Source organism: Hemicordylus capensis, chromosome 2 (genome assembly GCF_027244095.1).
Source record: "Hemicordylus capensis ecotype Gifberg chromosome 2, rHemCap1.1.pri, whole genome shotgun sequence".
Taxonomy (NCBI): domain Eukaryota; kingdom Metazoa; phylum Chordata; class Lepidosauria; order Squamata; family Cordylidae; genus Hemicordylus; species Hemicordylus capensis.
In genome coordinates, this window is record NC_069658.1 from 193,432,127 (window position 1) to 193,459,659 (window position 27,533).

Below are 27,533 nucleotides of genomic sequence, written 5' to 3' on the forward strand. Positions count from 1 at the left end.
AAGACAACGCTATAAAAATAACAATTGAAGAATAATACTAATAAATTAGGTTAGGATTGGGAGGGTGTGGGTGTAAGAAAAACCATTTTTTTATTCTTCCAGCTTCCATCTTTAATAGTGTTACACACTAGTCTTGTTCCGATGATAATTTATTGTGGAGGCAGCTACTTTGGAGACAATTTTTGGAGACAGCAGGAGACCATGCAAACTAATGTATGTTTGTATTAGTGATGGAGTAAGAGGCTGCACAATTAACCAGTTTGCAACTGACTGATTATCAAAAGAATTCTGCAGTACAGCTGTCTATATCAAACATGAATGATCAGTAGCTGAACTTAGTTATGATACACAGATGTTTTTATTTTATTCATTTTTGCATGTATATCTCATTCTTCCTCCAAGGTTATGTTTATCCTCACAACAACCCTGTGAGGTAGGTTAGGCTGAGAGATAAGTGACTGGCCCAGGGTCACCCACTGAGTTTCATGATTGAATGGAGATTTGAACTCAGGTCTCCCCAGTCCTAGTCCAACACTCTAACCATTACACCACACTGGCTTTTATTATTTTATTTTGGATTGGATTGGATTTGTGTGTACTCCTCCCCCCCCCCAATAATAAGATTTTATCAAAACAGAGAGAGAAATTGTGCAAAATATCTACAGTGCAGGCTCCTTACAGAACTGAGCAACCCCAGAAGAGCCTCCATCCAGTGGCTGTTGCTGGCATCTACTTTGTTTTTCTTTTTAGGCTGTGAGCACTTTGTAATCAGGAAGCCATCTTATTATTCTCTCTGCGTATAAACTGCTTTGATAACTTTTTTTTTGTTGAAAAGCAATATATAAATAATAAGTAAAGTAGTGTAGCATATTAACACTCTTATTCGTGCACTATACAAAATGAAGATATTGTAAAAATAGAATCTACATTTGTTTCTAAATTGTTATTATTATTGATGATGATTAAAATACTTTTATCCTGCCCCTCCAGCACACTGTAGCTCAGTGCGGCTTACAATAAAACACAATAAAATACAAAACCCATAATAAAACATAGTCAACCACAATACAATCTGCTAAAACACCTAAGGTGATAGCAGAATTGAAATAACAAATAGACAAGATAAAATAGCAGTCAAAATGACCAAATGCTAGAAACTATACCCCTATTCAGCCATATGTTGAACACTCATACAAGTGTACAGGCTACACAGGTACAGATCTGTACATAGGTATTCACAAGTTCCTAAATGCACCATGCATTTGAGGAACATGTACCCAGGTTCACTTAGCAATAGCACTTACATTTATATACCGCTCTATAGCTGGAAGCTCTCTAAGCGGTTTTCCAATGATTTAGCATATTGCCCCCCAACATTCTGGGTACACTTTTTAAATGAACGCAGGGACAGTCATTCAAACAAATAAATTTGAGTGTACAGACATCTGTACACTTGTTCAACATAATGTCTGAATAGAGGTTTTGTCTTCTACAGAAATCCAGAATTGCTTAGTTACAAGCTGTCGGCCTTTGCTCCTGGAAAAAGCCATCAGGAACCTCAGTGATCTTGCTCAGAAACTGGAAGGGTCCTAGCTCAGGAGCAGAACATGTGCTAGTTCAATCCCAGGCATTGCCAATTAAAAGGCTCTCAGGAAACAGGCCTGATGGGAAGATCTGGGCTTTCCAATAATAGAAGATAGAACTGAGCTAAATAGATCAATGAACAAATGCAGGATAAAGCAGCTTTTTATGTTCATATAAGAGGCATTATGAAAGTTCCCTACCATTCAAAAGTTATGCCACTCATGTGCACCAGCCCTAGGTTGTTGTGTCAAATACCAATAATATTATTTAAATAGCACTTTAAAACTATTCAGAGAGCTTCACAAGTTAACACATTATCCCAGCAACCTTTCCAGCAATCTGGTAAAGCAAGACACTCTTGTCTATCCTCATAATGCAAGTGGGGGCTGAGAGACATAGCGGCTTGCCTAAGGCCACCTACTAAGCTCACGGTCAAGGTGTCATCTGATCTGCTCAGACTCCTAGCCAACACACTACACCAGCTTTGTCAAGGTGTCCATACGGTCTTCCTCTCCAGTAGTGGAGCCTTTTCTTGTTGGCCAGTCTTCTTCTGATTCTTCACTGCTTTCATCTGGAGATGAAGCTTCCTGTGCAGAATACTGTCCATAACAGTATCGTTCTGGGTAGCCAAGATGGCCTGGCCACTCTATGCTTACACCATCTGTGCAGCGTGACAGCCACGATTCCAGTTCCGGCAAGATTGGTTCTGTCCTCTCCCCCGGCTGAGACGGGGCTTCACAACAGAAGCAGGGAGAAGTCACAGAAGCAGTTTCTGGAATGGTGGTCTCAGAAGAAGTGCTTTCCATTTTTCTCTGGCTGAAGAGCCCTCCAAGGGGCCCTGTGTGAGCATTATGCTGCACACTCTCTGCATCCAGGTGCAATTTGTCTTGGCGGATTTTCCCCATCACTTCCCATACTATCCGTTCCAGGCGGCTCATAGGAGATTGCATGTCGGAAGCCACTGGGAGCCCTTCTTCTCTGGGCGAGGTGTACAAGCACATCCTGGAAATGGCATTTCGCAGGCGCTGGAGAGGCGACAATGCCTCTGGCTCAGAGGGGATGTTCCAGGAATCCGGGATGTGTGGGAAGTCCCAGAAGAGGTGGGCAGGTGAAATCTTCTGGACAGGAGTCTTTGACACATAGGAATAGAGGCAAAACAAAGCATCCGCTGTTACAGCCATTGTCTGGACCTGCTTGAACCGACCTATGAGGGAAAGGTGGAAAGTGTCAGATGAAAAACAACACAGATCCACAGAGCCCTGTCTCCCATCTCATCCTGGCCACACCCTTGTAAAGCGGCCTATGCACATACCCAAACACTAGGCCTGGCTTTGTTTTCCTAACCCTTGTAGGGGGCAATATCTCCCCATTATATGGGAACATATAATGTTCCCAGTGAAAGCACAGCTTCAAACATTTATCAAGGCTCAGCTGTAAAAGTCCTGCCCCATCTCTGCCTTGGTCAGGAGGAAGAGAGAGATACTACCACTACTACTACTACAATATTTATATACCACTTGTCAACCAAAGCTCTCAAAGTGGTTTATATAGAGAAATAAATAATACATCAAGAAGATGGTCCCCTGTCCCCAAAGGGCTCACAATCTAAAAAGAAACATAAGGCAGATACCAGCAACAGCCAATGGAGGGATTGGATAGGGGCAGTTGCTCTCCCCCTGCTAACTATAAAGAGAATCACCACTTTGAAAGATGCCTCTTTGCTTAGTTAGCAGGGGTTACAGATACAGCTCTCAAATTTCTCAGAGCAAGGGAAGATGGTCCATTCCAAAGCTTCTCTGTTCTAAAACAGGACACTGGGAAGACTGTTCTGCTTATCCTTTCCAGTGACTCTGAAAGGTTCCTTAAGATTTTGTGTCTTTGGGGTTGGTCCCAATAAAGAGATTAGCATAATTGTTGTGGCTTTTGGATTTTTTGTTGTTGTTGTTAATGGATCATCTGCAATGTTTGCAATTTCTTGGAGACTGAGAGCTTAATTCACTGCCTTCTCCCACTGCCAGCATAAGTGGAGGTCTCTGCCCCATTTAGCTTCATGGAAGGAGCAAGAGTTAAGACTACAGGAAGCCAAGTCCCCTCCCCCTTCCAGGCTTGACCTGTTCAATTGTTTGTGGCAATGCTTTCTAACATGGGGGAGGCATGGTGACCATGTGGATCAGGAAACAAATGAGCATGATGGAGCCACCTTTGTTACAGCAGCTGCCCAGGCCCACTCCTGGCAGCAGTCTATACATGTGATCACTGGGGTAGGACATAGCTATGCAGCATTTCGGCACAGGGGCAGAGCTTCCGGGCACCCTTCAGGAGGCACTGCGTTCAGGGTACATCGTTGCCTAATACCTGAATGGGGTTCTCATGCCCTGCCATCTGACTTGAAGACTTGCAACTTGACTGCTTTGCCGCCTCCAAAATCTTCAGTCAAATTCAGGGGCCCATGAGTTTGTCAGTCATCCTAGTGTCTTTGCCCTCATGGGCCAGAACACTGGAAGGCGGGAGCAGATTTACTTCTCAGTGAAATGGGCTATCAGCTATGATTCCTGAGCACCTCAATATGCACTTCAATGGTCCCTGTGGTCAAATGTTCATTTAACTGATATCCAAACTCAGCGGGTCAGTGAGAAACAAACGTGCTCCTGCCTTCCAGTGTTCTGAATTTGATTTAAGATTTAAAATTATTTAACAAAATTCAATGATCCTGAACATCTGCAGTTGGGCAACTTACAGAGCCCTCCCTCACACAATGCACCTTCAGCCCTAACACTACTCAACACATTCATTTCTGACTATTGGCTTCACCAGAAATTGGGCAGGAGTGTCCAGGTTCACATCTCACCAGCAGCTGCCTGCACCATTTTTGAGGGGCTGGCTTCACCCTCTGAGCCCATCTCTGGGACCACTAGTCTTGAAAGGGTGTGGTACTCACTTGCTAACATCAGGCAAGGATCCTCCATCTCCAGCCGTTTTACTTGGGATCTCAGGAAGAGCTGGTAATCAATGCCCCGGGCCTGGGATGGAAGAGAGAAGAACCGAGCTGGGATCCAGGGTGCCTCTTTGGTTTCCTCTTGAATGAAGCCCAGGTTGTAGAGGATGGTCTCTGCATCAACCTCACAGCGCTCCAGCACCTCTGAAATACTAAGCCGGGGGTGGGGCGGGGATAAAGAGCATGAGCAGAGGTACACCTCCCCACTAACTGGGCAAAGAGGCACCTTTAATAGTGGTGATTCTCTTTATATTTAGCAACGGAAGAACAATTGGCCCTGTCCAACCCTACCACAGCATCCCTCCAGCAGGTGGTGTCTCCCTTGTGTTTCTTTTTAGACTGTGAGCCTTTGGGGGACAGGGGGACATTTTCCTATTGTTGTTTTCTCTGTGTAAACCACTTTGAGAACTTTTCTGTTGAAAAGCATTACATAAATCATAGTAGTATATGCCAGCCCCATACTACCATTGCTACAAATATTTATATACTGTTTTTCAACAAAAGTGCTCAAACGCATTTACATAGAAAAATGAATAAGATGGTTCCCTGCCCCAAAAGAGTTCACCATGCAAAAGGAAATATAAAGTAGACACCATCAACAGCCACTGGCAAGATGCTGAGCTGGGGTTGGATAGGGATATACCTCTCCATTGTCCCTTATTGGAAGGAACAATGTCCTTCTTGGCCTTCTTCCCCCACCCTTTAAATATATATATATATATATTGGTTTATGTACAACACTTTTATTATGTATCTGTTCTAGTCCTATTCCACCCTTCCTCCAAGGAGCATAAACATTCCTTCTGACCTGTCCTGACAGCAGGAATTCTATGAGGCAGAATGAGGCTGTGCAGCACCCTGGAGAGCTCTGAATGAGCAAAATAAGTTTTGCTCCAACTTATTTGTTTATTTATTTGATTTGTATACTGCCTTTCATAAAATTATCCCAAGGCGGTTTACAAAAGTAAATACAATGAAATTCCATAAAATCGCATTAAAATATTAAAATCAATTAAAACTATAAAAACACCAAAAACAGCCATAAAAACGAAACAGAGCAGCTGGAAAGGAGAGATTGGCAACCCCTAAGGGGCAAAAGCTTGAACAAATGAAAGCATTTTCAGTTTTTTAAAAGCAGTTTTAAAGGATTAAAACTTAATATCAGACTGGCAAGTAAATGCTGAAAATAAGATCATTTTCCAGGATACAGGTATGTTCAGAATTAGGACCAGTGTGTATTTATTTACATACTGGTGTCCATCCAAAAATTCACAGCAGTTTACAATTTAAAACCATATCAATAAAAGATTAGATAGATATTTCTAGTGGATTCTGAAGCTCTGTTAACAATCACCCAAGATCTGTAGCTTTCACTAAGTCATCCTATGCAACGAACTATCGTTCAGGTCAGCAATGAAGTACAGTTCAAACTGCTGGTGAGGTTATCTGAGGCTCTAGTTTAATCTGGTAACAAGCACACAGAGAACAAAAACACAAGCTACACCTAAAGTGCAGACATACTCTCTGGGCTGATTCACACATAATAGGAAACCAGAGGTCCCTTCACCTCCAGTTTCCAAACCTGAACATGTGGACCAGGAATTTGAGTTACCAAAAAAAAAAGGGGGGGGGAGGAAAAAACAGTTTCCCTCCCCAAACTGCATTTTGTCACCTTCAGTTTGCTTTAGGTATCATCTGCTGGGTTTGCCAATGCCAGCGTTGCATACAAACGCTGGCAGGCAGTTTCATCGTTCTAAAACTGGAGGTAAGGGAGGAAGTTCCTCCCTTGCTCCAGCTCCTATTGGCTGTGTGGGCTGTGAAGAGAAAGAAGGCCACGCAGCCAGGCCCCCTGTCTCTCTGCAGTCTCTCTGACTGCAGAGAGGTCACTCTCCCAAATGCTAAAGTAAAGTGTGCTGTCGAGTCGGTTTTGACTTGAGTAGGTTTTGACTTGAGTCGGTTTAAACTCCTGGCGACCACAGAGCCATGTGATTTTCTTTGGTAGAATACAGGAGGTGTTTACCATTGCCTCCTCCCGTGCAGTATGAGATGATGCCTTTCAGCATCTTCCTATGTCGCTGCTGCCCGATATAGGTGTTTCCCATAGTCTCGGAAACATACCAGCAGAGATTTGAACTGGCAACCTCTGGCTTGCTAGTCAAGTCATTTCCCTGCTGCACCATTAGGTCCCGAATGTACGAATGCATAAAAGAGAGCAGGTGAAGGGGTGCAGAATTGCAGGTCCACTGGACCCCCGGTTCCCCGTTACGTGTGAACCGACCCTCTTTATGTTCCACCAGTTACAGCCGAAGCCTATCTGATCTATAGTTTTCAGATCTATAATGCCAGAGGTAGAATGATGTCCAGTCAGAGGTGGAATGAAATACATCCAGACTGTCCCTCCCAAGTTCTGCCTCCCCGCCTGGAGTGGAAAGAGATTTAAAAGGGCAGTCCTCTGGCCTGGATTCTATAACTTCTCTGCTCCTCCCGGCCCAGGAAGCATGAGGTACATAGTGCAGGAAAGGCTGGTTCACTGGGGACTTGGGCTCAGGCTCCGTGTCTGCTGGTTCCAGGGCTTCTGGTTCTGGGGTCTCCTAGCTGAAGGCTCAGGCTCCAGTCTGGTGTCAGGGCTTGGGGCTGGCTCCTCCAGCTTGACTGCTCCTCCCTCTTCAGAGTTCAGATGCCATGCTATTGCTCACATCATGGCACCTCCCCTCGCTTTTATTCTCATGACAACTCCATGAGGTAGGTTAGGCTGGAAGAATGTAACTGGCCCCAGATTACCCAGTGAGCTTCATGGCAGGGTGGGTATCAAACCAACCAAGGTCTTCTCCAACCTTGACCAACACACTAACCACACCAGTGTTAAAAAGTTCCCTCCTTCCCATCCTCCCTTGGCCAAACTACAGGAAATAATTGTTTCAACCAATTGTTAAATTTGAATATTTGGGGTTTTTCCCCAAGTTCCAGTCAAATGCCCATAACACCAGCTATGCCACAAACTCCTTTCCTACCTCCAGTCTACACCATCCCAGAATATTCCAACATCCACACCATTATTTTAATTGCATGCCACTTTGTGTATTTTTTTAATGTGGAAAAGTGGCCTCCGAATATATTCAATAAGGCAAATGCCCACTGGTCCCTGCCCAGTGCCCTATCCACCACACCACTGCTCTTCCAGTGGTGTGCACTCTCTGATGGGTAGCTCTTCACTCCACCCCAAGCCCTGCACAAATATGGGCCACCCTTACCTTGAGCTGGTCTTGTTCGTGCTACCTGAGAGGGCACTGGAAGCCAGGCTGTGATCCAAGTTGAGATGCTGGTATGAGCACGATATACCTTTTGGGGACCTGCCACAGAAGTGAAGACAGTGTGAGTGCAAGAGAGCTTTCCCACTCCTCCCCACTGTAGCCCTCTGAGCCCCCTGAAAAGCTCAGGTCAGGGTACCCTCAGGAACAGCATGAGATGTGGCACGACGGGCTGCGGAATGGGGGAAACTTCCCCTGAACCATTAAGCACCTTCAGCTAGCAGTTTACCACTCAGGTCACATTCAGTGACATCACAGTTTGTACATTCCATCATCAGCACGGAGGAGTGGAATGTACTGCTTCCCCACCACATGAAGGCCCCAGGTAATATAGGAACCAGAGCAGAGCAACACTTAATAAGCCATCTTATTTGTTTGTTATTTCTCTTTGTAAACCGCCCTGAGCCATTTTTGGAAGGGCGGTATAGAAATTGAATTATTATTATTATTATTATTTATTTATTAAGTCCAATTGATTTCAGGGGGCTTAGGGGCACATAATTCTCTATTGGATGCTGGCCATTCTGTTACATCTGAAACTAAATGAGTGGGTGGGATTGTACAAAATGATTCTCTTTCATTTATCTGCTCCTAACCTTTTACTCGTTGCAATTTTCCCAATTATGAGTGCAGGTGGATGTGCAGAGTTTTAGGACGCACTATAGAAGTAATTCATTTAGAGTGTGTTACATGACATGCATTAAGTTTCATTCACAAGATGCATAATGTTCTTTTCTCAAATGCATGTGGCTGACATCCTAATGACAGTAACTTGCATAATGGGGGGGGGATGCACTTGTACAAGATGATTGCGTAGTTGTGCTAATTTGTGCAATTCCTTATTTGAGGAATTGCACAAATTCATCCTAAAACAGATGTTGCGTTCTCACAGGTCTGGCACGCAACATCTAGACCTGGCATAGGTAGCTACTACAACAGCTTTGCGCTACTGCAACATCCTTTCGCAAGCGCTTTGTTAGGGTATCAGCAGCAGCACAGAACATAGCAACTTTACAAGTGAATCCTGTATATTGATCTAATAGTACCCAAGAAACATAGAATTCATCTGAATGCCCTGGAAGTTTGTGTAATAAAGGGAGTAGCAATTCACTTCGTGTGTTACGGTGAAATAAACAATACAGTTCCAGCAAAGCGAAACTGTTTGGGCTCCGTTTCTCACCTGGGCTCAGCTCTCTCTTTGTCCAGGAGCAATGTCGCTGGGAGGAGGAAGAAAAAGGCTCTGGTGAGCAAAAGGTGCAGTGGAGGACCCCTCCAAGCTAGTTTTCAGGCCAGCAGCCCTCTAGCAAGCAGAACTGGAGTGGAGAAAGTGGATAGAGAGAAATTCTTCTCCCTCTCCAATAACACTAGAACCAGGGGTCATCCCATGAAATTGATGGCCGGGAAATCTAGGACCAACAAACGGAAGTACTTTTTCACACAACGCATAATCAACTTGTGGAATTCTCTGCCACAAGATGTGGTGATAGCCAACAACCTGGATGGCTTTAAGAGGGGTTTGGATAACTTCATGGAGGCGAGGTCTATCAACGGCTACTAGTTGGAGGGCTATAGGCCACCTCCAGCCTCAAAGGCAGGATGCCTCGCAATACCAGTTGCAGGGGAGCAACAGCAGGAGAGAGGGCATGCACATACCTCTTGCCTGTGGGCTCCCCAGAGGCATCTGGTGGTCCACTGTGTGAAACAGGATGCTGGACTAGATGGGCTTCCTTGGGCCTGATCCAGCAGGGCTGTTCTTATGTTCTTAACTGACAACTCCCAAGTTGAATGGGAAAGATCTGCCATTAAAGCTGAAATTCATCCCACTTGGAAATCGGATCTAGCTCCGTTTTAGACAGTTTTCCCTGAGACTGGCTATTAAACTTTTGTTGAAAAGTGGTATAGTAGTAGTAGTAGTAGTAGTTGTTGTTGTTGTTGTAGTTGTAAGTAATGTTACTATTTCTGTGGGCTGAGGAGAACATATTAGACTCTGGCCAGTATGACAGTGAAGGTAAACTGTCCAATTAAACTTCCAAAATCAAAGCTCAGTTTAAGGGTGGGTGGGGGGGTGGGGTGGGGCCGGATTTCATTCCAAACAAATTAAATCTTCCAAAATTCAAAAAGATAAAGCAGAACTTCTGACAAGAACTTGCCTTGCTTCCAAATTTAGATAAATCTTGCTAAACCTTAGCTTCTATGCTATGCTATGCACTTGATCAGACCTTACAAAACCTTTCCTGCTTTACATAAGTTCCTGGATATCACCATTTTAAGATCTTGCTAGCCAGGTTACCTCAGCTAATTTGACAGGCAAGAGACAGCAACACTTCTACGTTTGAGCCAGTAAACGTACGACCATAGTAAGCTGCCATATACTGTCAGGTCCATCTAGCTCAGTATTGTCTGGCAGCGGCTTCCCCAAGACTGCAGGCAGGAGTCTCTCTCTCAGCCCTATCTTGGAGATGCCAAAGAGGGAACTTGGAACCTTCTGCTCTTCCTAGAGTGGCTCCATCCCCTGAGGGGAAGATCTTGCAGTGTTCACATATGTAGTCTCCCATTCATATGCAAACCAGGGTGGACCCTGCTTAGCAAAGGGGGCAATTCATGATTGCTACCACAAGACCAGCTCTCCTCCACAAACCCCACCAGCGACCAAGCTATGCTCTCCAACTGCTGCCATATCACCCATGGCCATTTGGAAGCAAAGCCTGTTAGCTTCAAGCAGCCCTTGCCCCTTTACCTTCTGCCCCCAGGGTAAGGTCATCGTCAAAGCTGGTTACGTTGCTGAAGGATCCTGCAAAAGAACACAAAGCACAGCACACCCAGTGCTTGAGCAGGAGTTGGTTTGAGCATCTAGAAGTGGGAAGGGGACAGGACAAGGTCAAAGTGGAGTTAATGTGGAGGTAACACATTACCTCCCTCCTGGGGCAGAGCTTCACAGCTAGGACTGAGCTCTGGCCCAGGGTTGTAGCTTTAGCTGAACAAGGTGGGCCAAACATCCCTGGGACCTGAGAAAAAGAGGGGGCCCACAGACAGGGCAACAGTTTCTGCTCAGGCCTCTCCAACTCACTGATATGCTGTTGGTTCTTAACTGGAGGACTCTTCTCATCCTCAAGTGAGATGAGTCCTCTCCAGGAGGGAAGAAGTGTCAGGCAGTGTCCTTCCCCCTTTTTCAGCCAAGATAAGGTGTCTGGGAGGAGGACAAGGAGCAAAGCCCCAGGAGGTACTCAATGACCTGTCTTCACTTCTTGTCCCAGGGCCCACTCCAGCCTTGCTATGCCCCTGCTTTGGCCCCATTTTGATAGATTTTCTTTCTAAATGCAGAATTCATGCAACCCTGCTCTTGGAGAAGATATAGCCAGAATATAAATAAGTCAAATCCCACTATCGTTATGCATCCTACCTTCCACCCCACAACCTTCCACCCCACAACCATCCTACCTTCCACCCCACAACATGTTGGAAGTTGGACAGTGGAGGACAGACTAGTGAGTCAGAGGGCTAGAGGGTCAAGACACTGGTCACCCCTTCTCCACTGCTCTGACACTATCCCTTTGAAATGTAGATTGGTACTCTTAGGGATTAACTTCCTTCCTCTCTCTCTTCCCTACCTGTCCTTCTACCTTGCTACATGGCAAGCTCCTCTCCCTGTACCATGTGTGCAGAATTGCAGAATCCATCTGCATCCAGCTAGATAGATAGATTAGAGATCCTAACTCCTCACTTTCCTATCTAGAATGGAGTTCCTTAATAAATGCCTTATATATATATTGATTTGAAACTATGAATTTGCTCCAAGTTACTTTACTCTCAGCATACACGCATGCCTAACTAAATTCCGCTGTGTTGTGCCTCTGTGCACTCTGCTATAATGAAAAAGGGATTCTCTTACTACAGAGAATTTCCAACACAACATCCCCCTGCTAATTTGGCAAAGAGGTACCTTTTAATGTGGTGATTCTCTTTATTGAGCAGGGGGAGAGTAACTGGCCCTATCCACCCCAGCACAGTACGTCCAGTGACTGTTGCTGGTGTCTATCTTATGTTTCTTTTTAGATTGTGAGCCCTTTGGGGACAGGGATCCATCTTATCTTATTTATTTATTATTTTCTCTGTGTAAATCGCCCTGAGCCATTTTTGGAAGGGCGGTATAGAAATTGAATAAATAATAATAATAATAACAACAACAACAACAACATTCTATCAATACTGAGAGGTGATGCAACAGTTCAGCTCTGGATTTACAGCTCAGTTCCTGCCATATTTCAATGAAAGCTCAAACTACAGTTCAGCCATGGATAACTTTCCTCTAGTCTTTTCTTAATGAAATGAGGTGTAAGAATAATGTATCTGAGTGGGGAGAGGGCTGCTCAACCCTTTCCCTCCCTGCCAATTGTCTGCTCAAAATCGCCTCCACAAGTTATTTACCCAGAGGAGGAAAAATATAGGGACCTGTACCTTTTCTCTTGAGATGAATAAACAGCTGTGGTGACTTGAAAATGAAAAAAGCCCTAACAGAAAGGGTCAAACAGCCCTTCTCTCTCCCCATTAGTTTTCCACTTAAGACTGAAACATTCATCAGCTGCTTAAAAAAAATGAAAACCAATAACCAGAGGGGAAGTTATGTGACAGAGCATTATATGCATTTTGACCTGAGACCCATGAGAACCTGGCTGTTTTCACACTTACCCCCATTGTTAGGGGTGGCAAGGACAGAAGGGGTGGAAAGCACTTACCACAGGCCGTAGGAGCAGAGATGCCCTCTGAAAAGGGTTCTGCAGAAGAACTGCAAGTCAGAATCAAAAGTTCCATTATTACCATTGCAATGAATCCTGTTATTTCTCTATGCCATGCTAGCTTGACCATCATAGGCAATCAAGTCCCACCCAGCAAAGCCTGACCTGAACTTAGGGCCTCTAGGCTTTGCATTGGCTTTTCCGTTTGGTCATAGAGGCACTAAATGAGCTATATGGTTGTGCCATCTAAGGGTTCCATCTGTGAGTGCCTGATTTGTCCAAGCTTTACTTCTGCACCATGTTAATATTTCTTAGTATTCTTCAAAACGTTCATAAGCGACTTGGGAGGAGGGAGTAGAGGGCATGCTTATTGAGTCTGCAGATGACACAAAGCTGCCGGAAGCGAGGCACAGAAATAGCTAATACCTCAGAAGGCAGAATCCAGATTCAATCAGATCTGTACAGGCTCAGATACTGGCCAATACCAACAAGATTAAGTTCAGTAGAGACAAATATAAAGTCCTGCATTTGGGTAACAAAAATCAGTACAGGATGGGGGAGACCTGGCTTGGAAGCAGTATATGTGAAAGAGATCTAGGTGCCTTAGTGGACAACAAGGTGAACATGAGCCAACAGTGTGATGCAACAGCTAAAAAGGCTAGTGCAATCTTAACAGGAAATAAGCATTGCAGCTCCATTGTTAGTACTGTGCCCCACAGGATGTTATTGACTAAGGGCCAAACTACGCAGGACATGCCCATCATTAGAAGATCGGCTTAATCTGGAAGTTGATCAGATGTGGTCCTTTTATCTTTAAAAATTAGCTGCAGTAGAGCCGATCTGGGTCAGGAATGTGGTACTCTTTGAAGCTGGCTTAACTCTTGAAGTTTTGCTTAACTCTTTCCACAGTAACAATGGAGCTGCAATAGGATGTTAACAATCATATTAACATAGGTACATAGTCTGGTTTCACTTTGAATGACACAATTCCTCCACCTAGTGGAATAGTTTTGAAAATACATGTCATGAACAAAGTGCCTTCACAAAAGGCAGGGAGGTAGCTATTGGCTGGCAAGCTTCAGATTCAGTACAGAACCTTGGAAGCGTTAACTTAAAAATACATATTTCCCTAGCATCTAGGAAATATAGCAAGTCACATTTAGAACACACACCTATTCCTTTTTCAGTGTTCCTGGGCTACCACTTGCAGAAACAGCAACAACAATGATGATGATGATAATAAAATTGTAATATCCACCAAGAATAATAGCACAATAGACAGAGACTTGGCTTTTGATGAGAGAGAGAGAGCCAGGTTTAAAATCCTGCTCTGTCATGAAACTGTGTCATTCGATAATCTTATGCAAGTTGTCAGTGCTCAGTGCCACTCTGGAAGCCCTGCCATCTGCCCTGAAAGACCCCCAGAGGCTATTCACATGATTGCAGGAAATCGGGCTAACCTCCGCTAGCCCGATTTTCTGCAATCGTGTGAACCACCAGGCTCAGCTGCGAGCCCGGTGGTTCTAGAGCGGGTAACCCACTCAAGTACCCCTCCCCTAAAACCGGGTTTGCGGAGCGAGCGCTCCACAAACCTTTTTTTTAAAAAACCGTGAGTAGGCGCGGCTCTGCGCTGTGGTAACTCACGAGGAGACCCCCGGAGGGGAGGCGAAAAGCCGCCTCCCAGCTCCGGGGGGTCTCGCCAGCATGCGCTGCGCACTCGCGCAGGGCATGCTGGAGCTTCCAGGGGGCCAATCGGCCCCTGCTCCGCCCAGCCCCTGCCGGCTCCGTCACAGAGCCGGAAATCGTGTGGGTGGCCGATCCGGCCATCCAGGGCTCCCTCCCTGCTCGCGTGATTGTGAGACCCGGCTCCCAGTCTTTAATTCTAAGTGAGGATAGCTTCTGGTGTTTACTCTATGGTGGAGGAGGCACTCTACACATTCTCAGAAGCACAGTTCTTTTATTATTGTTTCATAGATATTCAAGGAGGTTGGGTCTATCGATGGCTATTAATCCTGATCTTTCAGTGGAACCTCCATGTGCAGGTGTATCTTTTAATACCGGTTGCTGGGGAGAGCAACATCATGGGAGGGCTCTTGTTTACATCCTGCTTACTTATTGGCTTCCCGGAAGCATCTGGTTGGCCACTGTGGAAAGCAGGGTGCTGAACTAGATGATCCTTTACTCTGCTCCAGCCAGCTCTCCTTACATTGTTCCAGAATATTCTGGGACTAAACCCCAGAGACACCCATTAAGCCCTGACTTGAGTGGGGGGGATACTGTTTCCTGGCTGCTTATAATGTGTGAAGACTCCCCTAGAGATGTTTATATTATCTATTTCTTCTTCTTCTCTCTTTTTATTTTAATCATCTATACCCCACCTTTTCATGTTAAAACAACTGCAAAGCAGCTTGCAATGAACACAATAAAGCACACTATTGAAAAACAAAAACAAGAAAACCAATATAAAAGCAGCGGCAAAATACTAGTATATAAAAGCAGTATAAAATTAGCAGTAACACAATGAAAACAGGTTTTTCATAGTATAGTTCCTCTGCTCTAATAACACTCTACTTCCAAGATCTGACAACAAAATAATGTTTCAGCTGCCATTTAAAACCGTAAGAGAAGGACCTTTGGGGAAGACTTCCACAAATACGGCACCAGAGCCAAAAAGGTCCTGGGGCTGTTCACATGAGCAGCCCTACCCTGGATTGCACAGCCCTATCCAGGTTGGGCTGCTCGTGTGGAATGTCGGGATTGGGCTTGTTTTTCCCCTGGGCTATTACTTAGGTAGAAGGGTACACACATGCCCTTCTATCCCAGTCCTTGCTAGCAACCTGAGCGGACACAAAGCCAGGCAGCAAGAGCACCTGGCAGTGGAGGAATCCTCCTTCAATGCACCATGCTCCCGGTGCATTGTGGGATGCTAGAGGACTTCCTCCTCTGGCTCCTGGCTCTGTCACTTGCTGCAGCTTCAGTCACGTGCCACATGAGTGGCAGGGCCTAATGGGGAGGGTTGATCGTGCACAGGGAGGCAGGTAGGAGCCTGCCTCCCCGCCAACCCTCCCCATCTCGGTCATGAGAACGACCTCCTGTCTCTGATGCCTGCTAGTGATATCTCTGTTAGAGGCTGGGTGGAGAACAGGGTCTCTGAGACTGATCTGAGGGCTTGGGCAGGCTCATAATTTCACATATGGAAACAACAAACAATTATATGGCCACGGCATAACAAATTGTTCTCTGAGCAACTCATTATGTCTCCGTTTTCATATTGGGAATATTCCCGTTTGTCCTACCATAGCTAGCTCAGCCTCAATCAGAATCCAAATCTCATAAGATCCATGACATGATATATTGCTTTCAGACAAGCATGGTGGAAACTTTGCTCTCCTTCCATGGTCAAGTTGTCATGTTGCAAGGCGGAGGGGTGGGTAACCACTCTCTGTAGGTAACCACTCATCAGGATGAAGGGAGATACCAGGACGGATGTGTCATGTTGGAGGAAAACCCACCCACTGCAAAGGCTGACATTAGATCAAGTATTTTTGCCAGACGGTGGATCCTCATCTGATTTGGCCCATCTTTAGTTATTGCGGGGGGGGGGGGGACACAGGTTTAGCATTTTAACTTCTAATTAGCAAAGTGCTTTGTAATCCTTATATTGAAGGTCTTCATGAAAGGGATGGCTTTTTTACTTTTTGCCAGTTGGCCGAAATCCCCTGACCCATGATGGAGAGGGGGCGCCAGCATTCACCTCATCCTATGAAACTGGGGAACTGTGATAGTGCCTCTACAATGACTGGACTTACACAACTGTGTGTATCCTCAAATGATTGTGTTGTGATGATGGGCCTTAGGCAACCTTAGGCAGCTGAAGCCAGCAGGGTGGAAAGCAGGAAGCATAAGTCTGGAGATCCAGGTCCTAAGAGCAAATTCAAGCAGCAGGTCTGGCCCTAGGAGAAGAAGTGCCCTGGGCAAGAAGTTGCCCCCATCCCACTACCTGCCTGCCCTGGTAATTGATGGGAGTTCATTTTTGTGTTTAGTATCCAAACTACCTTTAGAACAGGGTTAGGCAACCTTGGCTTTCCAGCTGTGGCTAAACGACAACTCCTATCTTTCCCAACCAGATCAAATTATGGCTGGGGATGATGGGAGTTGTAGTTCAACAATGGCTGGAGAGAGCCAAGGTTGTCAACTCCTTTAGAACTTTGAATAGAACTTAGAACTTTAGAACTTTGAATAGAAGGTTAAAAACAGGACTGTGTTTTCTGCTTAGCTTGCTGCAGACAGTACACTCCACAAACAGTGAGTCACCAAACTCAGCTCCCCCTTTAGGACTGTGCCCCGGTTGACCACCCGTAAGGAAACTAACATATAGATTCTGACTTAATGTCAGATGACATAGACTCACCTGCATTCCTCCAGCCAGCTCTCAATCTCATTGGATGGGCTCCCTGTTTGAAAAACAATCAGAAAGGCAAATATATATTGTTGCCATCCCTCAAAAATGCTTTAATCTTATGCTTTTGTAAAGGCTAATGGGTGGTTACCATGATGATCTGACTCTCTGTGGGATTGTCCCAAAGATAACTTATTGTCCCAAAGATAACCCTTAAAACCTATCTGCTTGGCCTGGCCTTCCAAGGTTTCTAAACTGTTTAAAATGTTTTAATTGTTAACATTTTTAAACTGTTTTTAAAATTGTTTCGTGCTGGTTGATTTTTAAATGACCAATTTGTGGGTTTTGTTGTTGTTATTGTGTACCACCCAGAGCCGAGCTGGTCTTGGAGAGGAGAGCTGGTCTTGTGGTAGCAAGCATGACTTGTCCCCTTAAGCTAAGCAGGGTCTGCCCTGGCTGCATATGAATGGGAGACTAGAAGTGTGAGCACTGTAAGATATTCCCCTCAGGGGATGGATCCACTCTGGGAAGAGCAGAAAGTTTCAAGTTCCCTCCCTGGCATCTCCAAGACAGGGCTGAGAGAGATTCCTGCCTGCAGCCTTGGAGAAGCCACTGCCAGTCTGTGAAGACAATACTGAGCTAGATGGACCAATGGTCTGACTCGGTATATGGCAGCTTCCTATGTTCCTATGTTCCTTCCTATGATGGGGCGGTATATAAAATTAATGAATTATTTAAGTGTCCTGGCTCAAGGACACCTGGGAGTACAGCTCAGCTCTATCACTTATCTAATCAGTCTGTCACAATCAAAAGAAATGGGCCGAACCTTTCATAGTTCCTAGTTCTCAGTGGTCAGAAATCCCAAATGGATGGATTAAAAACCTAGATGTATCATGGAGCAAGATGGGGAGGATTTTTTAAGTGCAGTGGTTTGGTTAAGTTTACTGGCTGTCATCCTGACTAAATTACTCAACAGTGCTGCTCAAGAGTTACTGTAAAAGACTTTGCCATTTCAATTTGACTTCCTCTAGGAAATTTAGTCAGGATGCCAGCCACAGTCATGCGGTTACAGGACAGGCTGGAGATCTCATAAAAACAATATCAGAGTTCAACATATTGTTGACTTGAATGCCCTTTCCCCCAGGAATCAGACACAAGGAAGCCATCTCTTTTGTATCTCAGAAACAGACTGGCTGATAATGAAACTAAGTGTCTGGTAAACAACATGAGATGCATTCCCTGGTTGCTGCTGAATAGCTGCAACATGGTAGTGGGAGAGTGCAATTAACTTAGCTTAACCCTTCCCCTGCCTCCTGCTTGGGAAGGGACTGTAGCTCAGTAACACAGTGCGTTTTGATTGCATACGATCCATGGGTTAATCCCCGGCAGCTCCAAACAGAGCCTGGGAAACCGCATCTGACATTCTGGAGAGCCTCTGCCAGTCACTGTAGACAATTCTGACCTAGCTAGACTAAGGATCTGGCTCAGGCAGCTTGCAGATAAGTTCCTTGTAGTGTCACTTACTCACTGATTTGTGGGGCTGTAGAAGTTCAGATTGGGGAGGTCAGAAATGCTCTGATTTGGGCCATGTCAGACAATGTTAGGAAAAACTCAACCCCCTCCTTGGAAAGCCTAAGTCGGTTTGGAGTTCTCTGAGATGGTTTGGTCAATTTTGGAGCATTTGGGCACTCGAAATGAAAACGGGAGTCTTCTTTCCTTCCCCCACCTTTTTTTTTTTTGTTTTAAATCATGGCTGGGGTTACTTTTAAATACATATTCAAGCATCTATCTGCTTGCCCACCTGCTTGCTTGCCTACCTGCCCACCCATGCATTAATTTTTTAAAAATTATAAGCCAGTTTTTTTTAATTTAAATTGTATTAATAAAGTGGCCTGTTCCTGCGTTTCTCCTGTGATTCTCTGATATTACATCACTTCCCCTTAGATTCTTTGATGTTACATCACTTCCCCTGCAATTTCCTGGTGTTATATTACAATACCTTTTTTCTGGGTTTCACACACTGAGTATTTCCCAGTTACTTTTAAAATTTAATTGGATGATCAGGGGGGAAAAACTCGATCAGGAAAAAAACCCTACCCTGATACCGAACCTGATCCCCAGATTCTAAAGGTTCCAAAGGACCCAAACCAACATTTGTGGGATCAGGTCAGACCTGATCCCCTACTGCTTCTCCACTTGGATCACAAGCAGAATTGCATCACTACCACACCCCCATCTTTTTGTACAGTTCCATAGTGCTGTGCCCCATCCACATTTGTAGGTGGTCCATTGTGCAGCATGGTGTGACTGACTCTCTTTTTACCTCTTCTGTTTCTGTTGTATCTAGGCATGAGCCAGCTGCTGGGTCTTTGTTGTGTTGCAGGAGAAAGTTGCTGGTGGGAGGACATTGCAGGGGGAAAGTGAAGGAAAGGGTTGAGCACGCCCTGCCCTTCTTGCTGCTTCTCTTCCTATCAGTCACTCCCTTCCCCCTGCTTTTCAGCTGTTGAGCAGTGGCCAAGGTTCCCAGCCATGTTTCTTGTTGAATGGAACCAAAAACGAGTCTTCCCACAGGACTCAAGAGAGTCTTCTATTTCTTCCACTACCCCTCTCTGCCTCCACAAGCTGTCAAAAAAACCCTCCACTCTGTTGCATGGAATGACGTAGAAGGGTGAATGGCTGTTTTTCTTCTGGCCATTGGAAAAGGCAGATTATTTATTATTAGTTAAGGACCCCTATCCTGGGCCACTTAAAGTACCGGCAAAGCAAAGTTTTATGGCCTAAAACCACTACCCAATGTTTTCTGTTGGTATAAAAGATGGGGCAGGGGGCCACATTTGCAGGGGAGAAGCTGTGTATGGGAGGAATGCTTAACCCACTCCCTGCCTTTTTCTCTGCAGTCTTTCTCCTGGATACTTTTTGCCCAGCTGGGGAAAAGTGACTGGGGGAAGAGGTTGCACAAGACAAATGACTGTGTAGGGATGAATTAAGCCCCTTCCCTCCTCGTTTGCAGGAGAGAAACATGAGTGAGAAAGAGGTGCTGAGCCCTTCCCCACCCATGCTTTCCTTCATAATCTTTTGTCCCCCAGGTAGTTTTCTCCATTTGAGACCAGAAGTAAACACTGCAGGAAGAAAAGCAGTTGGGGGAGGCTGCTGGGAGGAAAGCAGGGGAGGAGGGTTCAGCACACCTTTTCTGCCTGCCACTTCCATTTTTTAAAATCACACTCACCTATACTTCATACCTGTTTTGCATTATCTAACATGCAGGTTGTGCCACTGTTATATCTAATTTGACCCTTAGAGAAATACATATGAAAAGTGCAGTGTTGAAAATCAGGGAATTTCCAGGAATCATTTGGTTTTGTTTGCTTACAAACATAAGTTGCACAAGATAGCATTATTTCCTCTACTTAAATTTCACCTTGTTCCTTTCCCACGCCTTCAATATAAAAAGTGAAAGTGAGAGGAAGGAAACAGCACCAGGGGACTGGGGAGAGAGAGCAATATGCCTGAATGCATGGATGATCAAGTACATGTAAAGGGTCCTGTAGCTTAGTAGTAGATGACATGATGACATGCTGCTTGCACAACCCCTAGCAATTTCCATTTTAAGAGTCTCACATAGCAACACATGGAATAAAACCCCTCCCCAAGACCTTGGAGATCAGCTGCCAATCAGAAACAGACTGTGCTGGGCTAGGTGGGCATAAGAGCATCTTCTTCTCTGTTTGTTTTCAGGAAGACATTTAAGACTCACCTGTCCTCACAGGTTTTTAATTAAATTGATTTTAATAATTTGTTTTAATACCTGTTCTATGCTCTTGTTTTAATTCTGTTTTGTAGATTTTAATCTGTGACTTTTATATTGTTCTAAATTTTGTACACTGCCTAGAAATGTATATATCAGGTGGTATAAAAATGAGATAGATCGGTAGATAGATAGATAGATAGATAGATAGATAGATAGATAGATAGATAGATAAGGGACTGGGTCTCACGATCAGTAAGAACCGGTTTGGGGCGGTGAGTGGGCAGGGAGCCCTGGGCAGCCGGATCGGCTGCCCATACGATTGCCGGACCCGTCACAGAGCCAGCGGGGGCTGGGGAGCTCAGGGGCCGCGCATCCCCCGGAAGCCCCAGTGCGGGGAAACCCCCGCGCATCCCCCGGAAGCAGGGCATACTGGGGAGACCCCCGGAGCCGGGAAGCGGCTTTTCGCCTCCCGGCTCCGGGGGTCTACTCACGAGTAGCCGTGGCACAGAGCCGCACCGTGGCTACTCACGATCAGATAGCCCGGATTTGCGGAGCGCTCGCTCCGCAAACCCGGGCTAAGGGCGGGGGTACTTGAGCGGGTAACCCGCTCTAGAACCACCGGGCTCACAGCCGAGCCCGGTGGTTCTCACGATCAGCAAAAATCGGGCTAGCGGAGGCTAGCCCGATTTTTGCTGATTGTGGGAATAGCCCCAAGGTCTCTTGATGGCGTGTCAGGGTAAAGACAAACCTAATGTAGCATCAGCACATAGAACATCCCTAAACACGTGGCAAACAGGTCTGTTTGTTTTTTGTTTTTGTTTTTAAGGGAGATGGGAGAGAAGTCCCTTAGTGACATCAGGGGCATAGCTATACTTAAGTGGAGCGGGGTGGGGGGTGGGGACAAATGTCCCTGGGTGCCTGGTGGAGGGGAGCTGGGGGGCCCACCATCTGGGTGACAACTTGCTCTTCACTCTTCACTGCTGATGGTATATGAATGTATGATGTGATTGTAGGAGGTATGTGTGTTCTAAAAATTTTGCTGGTCGAATGACTGTAACAATAAAGATTTGATTTGATTTGTTTTAAAAATGTTTCTGAACCAGGGGAATGTGTATTCACAAGTGTGTGTGTGTGAGAGAGAGACAGAGACAGAAAGCGTCTGTACAGTTCTGCAGCAAAGACATGGGGCAGGGTGGAGGAGAAGGTGGGGAGCCCAGGGGGGCCCATCTTCATTTATCCCCAGGGCCCACTCCAACTTTGCTATGCCCCTGAATGACATCACAGGGGATCAGCCAATCAGCAACTTGCACAGCTGGCTTCTGCTTCAAACTTGGGGACCCCTGTGGCCCCCCCCGCCAAAGAGCTCAGCTCTGGAGAGGAAATATCCATGTGAACGGACACAGTGAAAGTGGTTTCAGAGCAGTCTCCCTGCTCTAAAAACGTTATATCTTTCTTCACCCTCAGGCAGCTTTAGATGGATTTCCGTCCGTGTGTGTGTGTGTGTGTGTGTGTGTGTGTGTGTGTGTGTGAGAGAGAGAGAGAGAGAGAGAGAGAGAGAGAGAGAGAGAGAGAGAGAGAGAGAGTATGTGTATCATGGAAACCACAAGTGCAAAATGAGGCCCAAATACATTTTGAGAGGACACATCAGAAGAAAGCCATTGAGCAAGGAGAAATGTGTGTGTGTGCGGACAGTTGTCGCACCTTGCAAGAATCCCTGCTCCAGGTATGCTGGCTGCAACTCAGGTGCTGCCGGTGAGGCGTTGGGCATCTCCTCTTCCACAACCACACTGTGCCGTGTGCAGCTCTGCTTGGCCCAGGCCTGCCTCCGCTCCCAGGAAGATTGGCTCAGCCATGATGTGAAATTGGCCATAGCCTAGCAAGAATCTATGAAGAAAGAAAATGTCAAGGAGCTGAGATCTCAAAATGCTAGATTTTGCAGCAATTACTGATTTCTTCTCTTGGGTCCCTTCAAGTTACCAACTTTCTAATATTTACTTATGTAATACATTTATTGGTCATTTTTCAACTGAAAAAGCTCTCACAGCAACTTACAAAACAATAATAATACATATATTACTCTGGGCCACAGGTGACCTCGCCCCATTAATGTCTGAGGCACATTTCACTTGTTACCACGAAAGATGGATATAGCTTGATCCTGTGTTCATCCTTCTTTCTTAACCTGGTTCTTTAGGCTGGGGAGCATCTGAACTCTACTGTCTTGTCACTGCAACCCTGGAGCTACTTTCAGGTAAAGGAAGAAGGCCTTTGCTTAACTTCCAGCACAAGATCCTTGTCATATCATGGAGGCGCTGGATCACCCAGGACAATGGGCATCCTCCTTGCAATGGCAGAGCACAATTAATATTGCCTCTTGGCAGCTTTTGCTTGGAGTATTCTGGACGGTGGTGGTGCTTCTTAGAATCCTCCGCAGACCTCAGCTGAAACACAGGCCGCATCAGGGCATATGCTCCCCATATATGGCTGGATGGAGTGGGGAAAATGTGGCACAAGGCGTCCCCACTCCAAGGGGCTAGCATGGCGGATGCTTCAGATATGTTGACTTAAATGATTTAAAGGCACACTTCATCCTCTTTCACAGCACACTGTTTCAGTATTATTGAATTAGGCCAGGGGTTCTCCCACTTGGGTCCCCAGAAGTTGATAGACTACAGCTCCCATCATCCACAACCACAATGGCCCTTGGCCTTTTGGGAATGATGGGAGTTATAGTCTATCAACATCTGCGGGGGTCAAGTTGAAGAACCCCTGACTTAGGCAATGAAATTGTGAGTATAGGTGCCAGACCCTGATGCTGGAGCTGAACTAGGAGGAGCTAGTTCCTCACCTTACTGAAAATGACAAGCACTGCTGTTATCACAAGTGCCACTTGAGACTTCAAGAGCCTTGCGGTTTCAGCAGATAGGAGCAGGCTGTTTCAGGATAAGGCCTGAAACTGCCGGGAGTGGGTTGGCAGTTGATTCTCCGGTATTGTTCTTAGTCATAGCATGACTGCTGAGAAGCGCTTCGTGGTCTAGGCTTTGTCAGAAAGTGCAGATGGACAACTGGTCATTGGCATTGCTCTGAAATGAACTCTGTAACTTACTGCATATCTACTCACTGCATGTATTCAAAAGTGCATGTCTGTTTCCTGACGGCTACAACCTTTTTGCTGAAAGTGCCCCCGCACCCTTAGCAGTGGCCCTGATGCACAGACATTTTGCAAATGAAACTTTTCCTGGCATGGTGATAAATAGGGAGGAAAGAGAAAGTCACCTGCTTTAATGTTTGTTAGCACCCCTGAGCAAAGAGGCGCCTGAGCAAGTGGTGAATCTCTTGTATTTAGCAGGGGGAGAGCAACTGTCCCTACCCAGCCCCAGCACCGCATCCCTCCAGTGGTTGTTTCTGGTGTCTAGCTTATGTTTTGTTTTTGTTTTTTTGTTTTTTGTTTTTTAGACTGTGAGCCCTTTGGGACAGGGACCATCGTAGTAGATGGCCCCCAGGGGGCCTGATCCAGCAGGACTCTTTTTATATTCTCATAACACTTTTCCATGGAGTTTGTTCATATATGCATCCAAAGATGTACATGTGTCTGTAAGCCCACCCTAAAATACTGTCAGGTAGGCTCTTTGCCCCATCTGTTGTGTTGTGCAATGGCATAGAAGTTTTCCACACCTGGCTTTTAACCCACATCTCCTCCGGAATGGAGAGGATGCGTTCACATTTTGGCCAGATTTACCTTGAAGTTCCTGTGAGCTATCAGGGAGCACTTCAAACACAATTCGGGTTTTTCACTGCAGTAGAATGTAGCCTGATTTATATTTGGGGTGAAAAAAATCTACGTTTTGTTTTGTTGGTGGGGGGCAGCTTCAAACTCACATAAAAGCTTTGCAGTAAAGCCTGCTGTTTGGGGAAGCTGGTGAAAAATTAGTGGATTTGCATAGGAAGCTTCACTCCATGCAGCTTCTCATGTGAGACAGCCCCATACAGTTCTGTTTTCATAGAGGCCCCATGGCTACAGTAACATGGAATGAGAATGAGATCACACATATATATACTGCTTTCCAGCAGCAGCAACAAAACGTTCTAAAAGTGCTTTACACAGAAAAAGAATAAGATGATTTTCTAACCCCAGAGGACTCACAGTCTAAAAGGAAACACAAGGTAGACACCAGCAACAGCCACTGGAGAGACGTGATGGGGTTGAATAGGACCAGTTGCTCCACACTGCATAATACAAAGAGAATCACCACTTTAAAAGATGCCTCATTGCTCAGTTAGCAGGGGAACAGAATCAGGAGTGAGGCAGAGCTCCAAATACAGGAGATGAGCATGTGTGAGAGAAATAAGGTGGGGGTGAGGGTAGGACAGCTGTAAGCTCTGTGGAGGCTGGAAGCACCTTGTGGGATACAGGACTTCTTTAGAGTTGCCATGCCCCCGAAATTCCAGGTTTCACTCAGATTTTAAGCATCTCACCCAGATTGTTTAGCCCACCCAGATTCATTTTTTTTAAAAATAAAAAATAAAAAGTTAAGCTCTAGACCTTGTAGAAGCGGAGTTATGGAGCAAAGCATGCAGTCACTATTCTGCTCAAAAACTATTTTCAAGCCAATTTACATAATATGCAAATTAGGCACCCGGATTTGGAAAGCCAGAATATGGCAATCCTAGACCTTTCTCTGGTGGGGCAGTGTATCTGCTGCCTTGTAGGAGTGCCTGCTGTTTGCCTCCATCCATGCCTTGTTTGTTCAGTTGTAAATGAAACACGTTACAAGATCCAATCATCTCTAGTGCTCCCCTTTCCAAAGGAAATTGCACAGTGGCATTTACCCCGGAACTTCTTGAGGAACTGACAAGCACATAACAGTATGAACTGAGCCTCCAACTTTTATTCAGCAATTAATGTTGTGAATGATACAGCACTGGACACTTTTAGCATTTAAAAATGGTTGTGATTGTATAGAGAGCTAGGGAAGAAATATTAAGATCTCCAGGCATTTCTTGGTACAGCTAGAAACAAGAGGGAAGCTGGGTCTGCTTCCCTATAGAGCAGTGGTTTTCAAACTTTGTTTCTCATGATGCAGTTAATGGCAATCATTTAACCCCATGACCCAAAATAATAATTTATTCTCAGAAGAGTTTTCACAACATCCCAGTAGGGAAACACATGCTGTTTATACCACTTAATGGAGCCATTCATATGATTGGGTGGGGGTGGGGGGAGGCTGGTCCAACTCAACTTTCCCCCAGACGAGCGCTGTAATGTTGCTGGGAGTGTGAATCACGCACCCAGACGATCTGTGCTGCATGGCACAGTGCAGAGCTCCGGGGGCTGGGATGACATGTCCCAGCCTTTGGACATCCCACAATGCACCGTGTGACATGAATGGTTCATTGGGGGATCCCCCCCAGGAGACTGACACTCTAACCACCCTTCTCTATATCAGCTGGGGCTGAATGTAGCCCCAGTTAAGACACAATCCTGAAGCCCAAGTAAAGGGCTCGCTCAAGCCTTTGAACCCAGCTAAGAGCTGGGTTGAAAAGCTGGGCTAGGTGGATCAGGCCCAATCCTGGCGGTTCTCACACACACAGCCTAATGCAGACTGGGCTTCCCTAGCCTGGGCTAAGGTGCGTGTGAGAACAGTCTCAGTGTCTAACTGACACATTGGACAAAGACTTTATTTATGTACTTATTTACTTTATTATGTATTTAAAATATTTGTGCCCCGCCCCTCCCCTGCAATACTGCTCAGGGAGGCTCACAAAGGCCATAAAACAGATAAAACAATATAACATTAATAAAATTCCATTAAATACTAGACACACTAAAATCCTACTGAAAACAGACAAAGAATAAAAACTAAAAAGTCTCTATCAAAGGGCGAGAGCTTAAAGGTTTCTTAAATCAGGCTGGCTTTATAGAATGTCCTCACTAAGACGATCAGGCTGCATTTCACTTATCTAATGTCATAACAAATTTTAATTAGCAAAGGATCCTGTGCCTAATATCCCATAACCCAGTTCTGGGTCATGATCCGTATTTTGCAAACCGCCGCTGTAGAGCTTGCTTCCCCTCTCAAGCTCTAGCCCCTTCCATGGCGTCATCATCGCTTTGGACCCACACTCCCCAGCCCCAGCCCATTGCTTTGCCCCAGCTTCTCCTCCCCGCTGCCCCTGTTCTTACCATCCCATGCCTCCTCCTCCTCCGCACCTTCCCTTGCCTCAGTTCTCAGACGTTGCCATCAAAGTCGAGCTGGCCCTTCTCCAACCAAAAACAGGTAGCTGTTGCCTTGTCTTAATTCTGTGGGTGCTCTTACAGCTCACCCTGGCCTAGGAAGAAACATGTTCAGACTGCCAGGAAGGTCCCCATGCAGAGCTTGTGCTGCGTCCTTCTCTGAAGTGGTGCCAATTCATCCTGGCTGCCCAACATGGCACTCCACTACTCACCCCTGCCCCCTCCCCAGCTCACCATATCTGCGTCAGCAGAGAATGCAGGAAGTTGATCTGTTTTCGAGAGGAAACTTTCTTTTTCATTTGTTTTTTTCCCCTTTACAAAACCTCAAACAGTGGCCCACATCCGGCGTTCACCCAACCCAACAAGGAAAGGCTTAATGGGCTGCTGAGTGATGATAATAAAGAGAGGCTTGAGTGTATCAGTTTCTTAGGCTTTATCTGGCATGTTTTTTCCAATTTTTATCTATAAACTGGTGCCCATTAGATATACATGGAACACACACACCTGCCTGCATTGAAAACTTTGGGGGAT

At 45.6% G+C, this 27,533-nt stretch overlaps 1 protein-coding gene across 2 annotated transcripts; it reads right to left on the minus strand.

Annotated features, from left to right (window-relative positions):
* Nucleotides 1–339: 339 nt before the first annotated feature.
* Nucleotides 340–27,213, minus strand: TESPA1 (thymocyte expressed, positive selection associated 1). Of its 2 annotated transcripts, XM_053287886.1 has the most exons (9): nt 26,952–27,213; nt 22,469–22,651; nt 17,032–17,074; nt 12,621–12,670; nt 10,625–10,678; nt 9,068–9,104; nt 7,831–7,929; nt 4,523–4,731; nt 340–2,788 (listed from the first exon to the last, which is right to left on the minus strand). In XM_053287886.1, exons 2-9 carry the CDS (start codon nt 22,635–22,637, stop codon nt 2,058–2,060), a joined length of 1,392 nt encoding a protein of 463 aa, XP_053143861.1. In that variant the 5' UTR covers nt 22,638–22,651; nt 26,952–27,213; the 3' UTR covers nt 340–2,057. The 2 variants fall into 2 exon arrangements, with proteins under 2 accessions (XP_053143861.1, XP_053143862.1); XM_053287887.1 differs by lacking the exon at nt 10,625–10,678.
* Between the last annotated feature and the right edge of the window lie 320 nt (nt 27,214–27,533).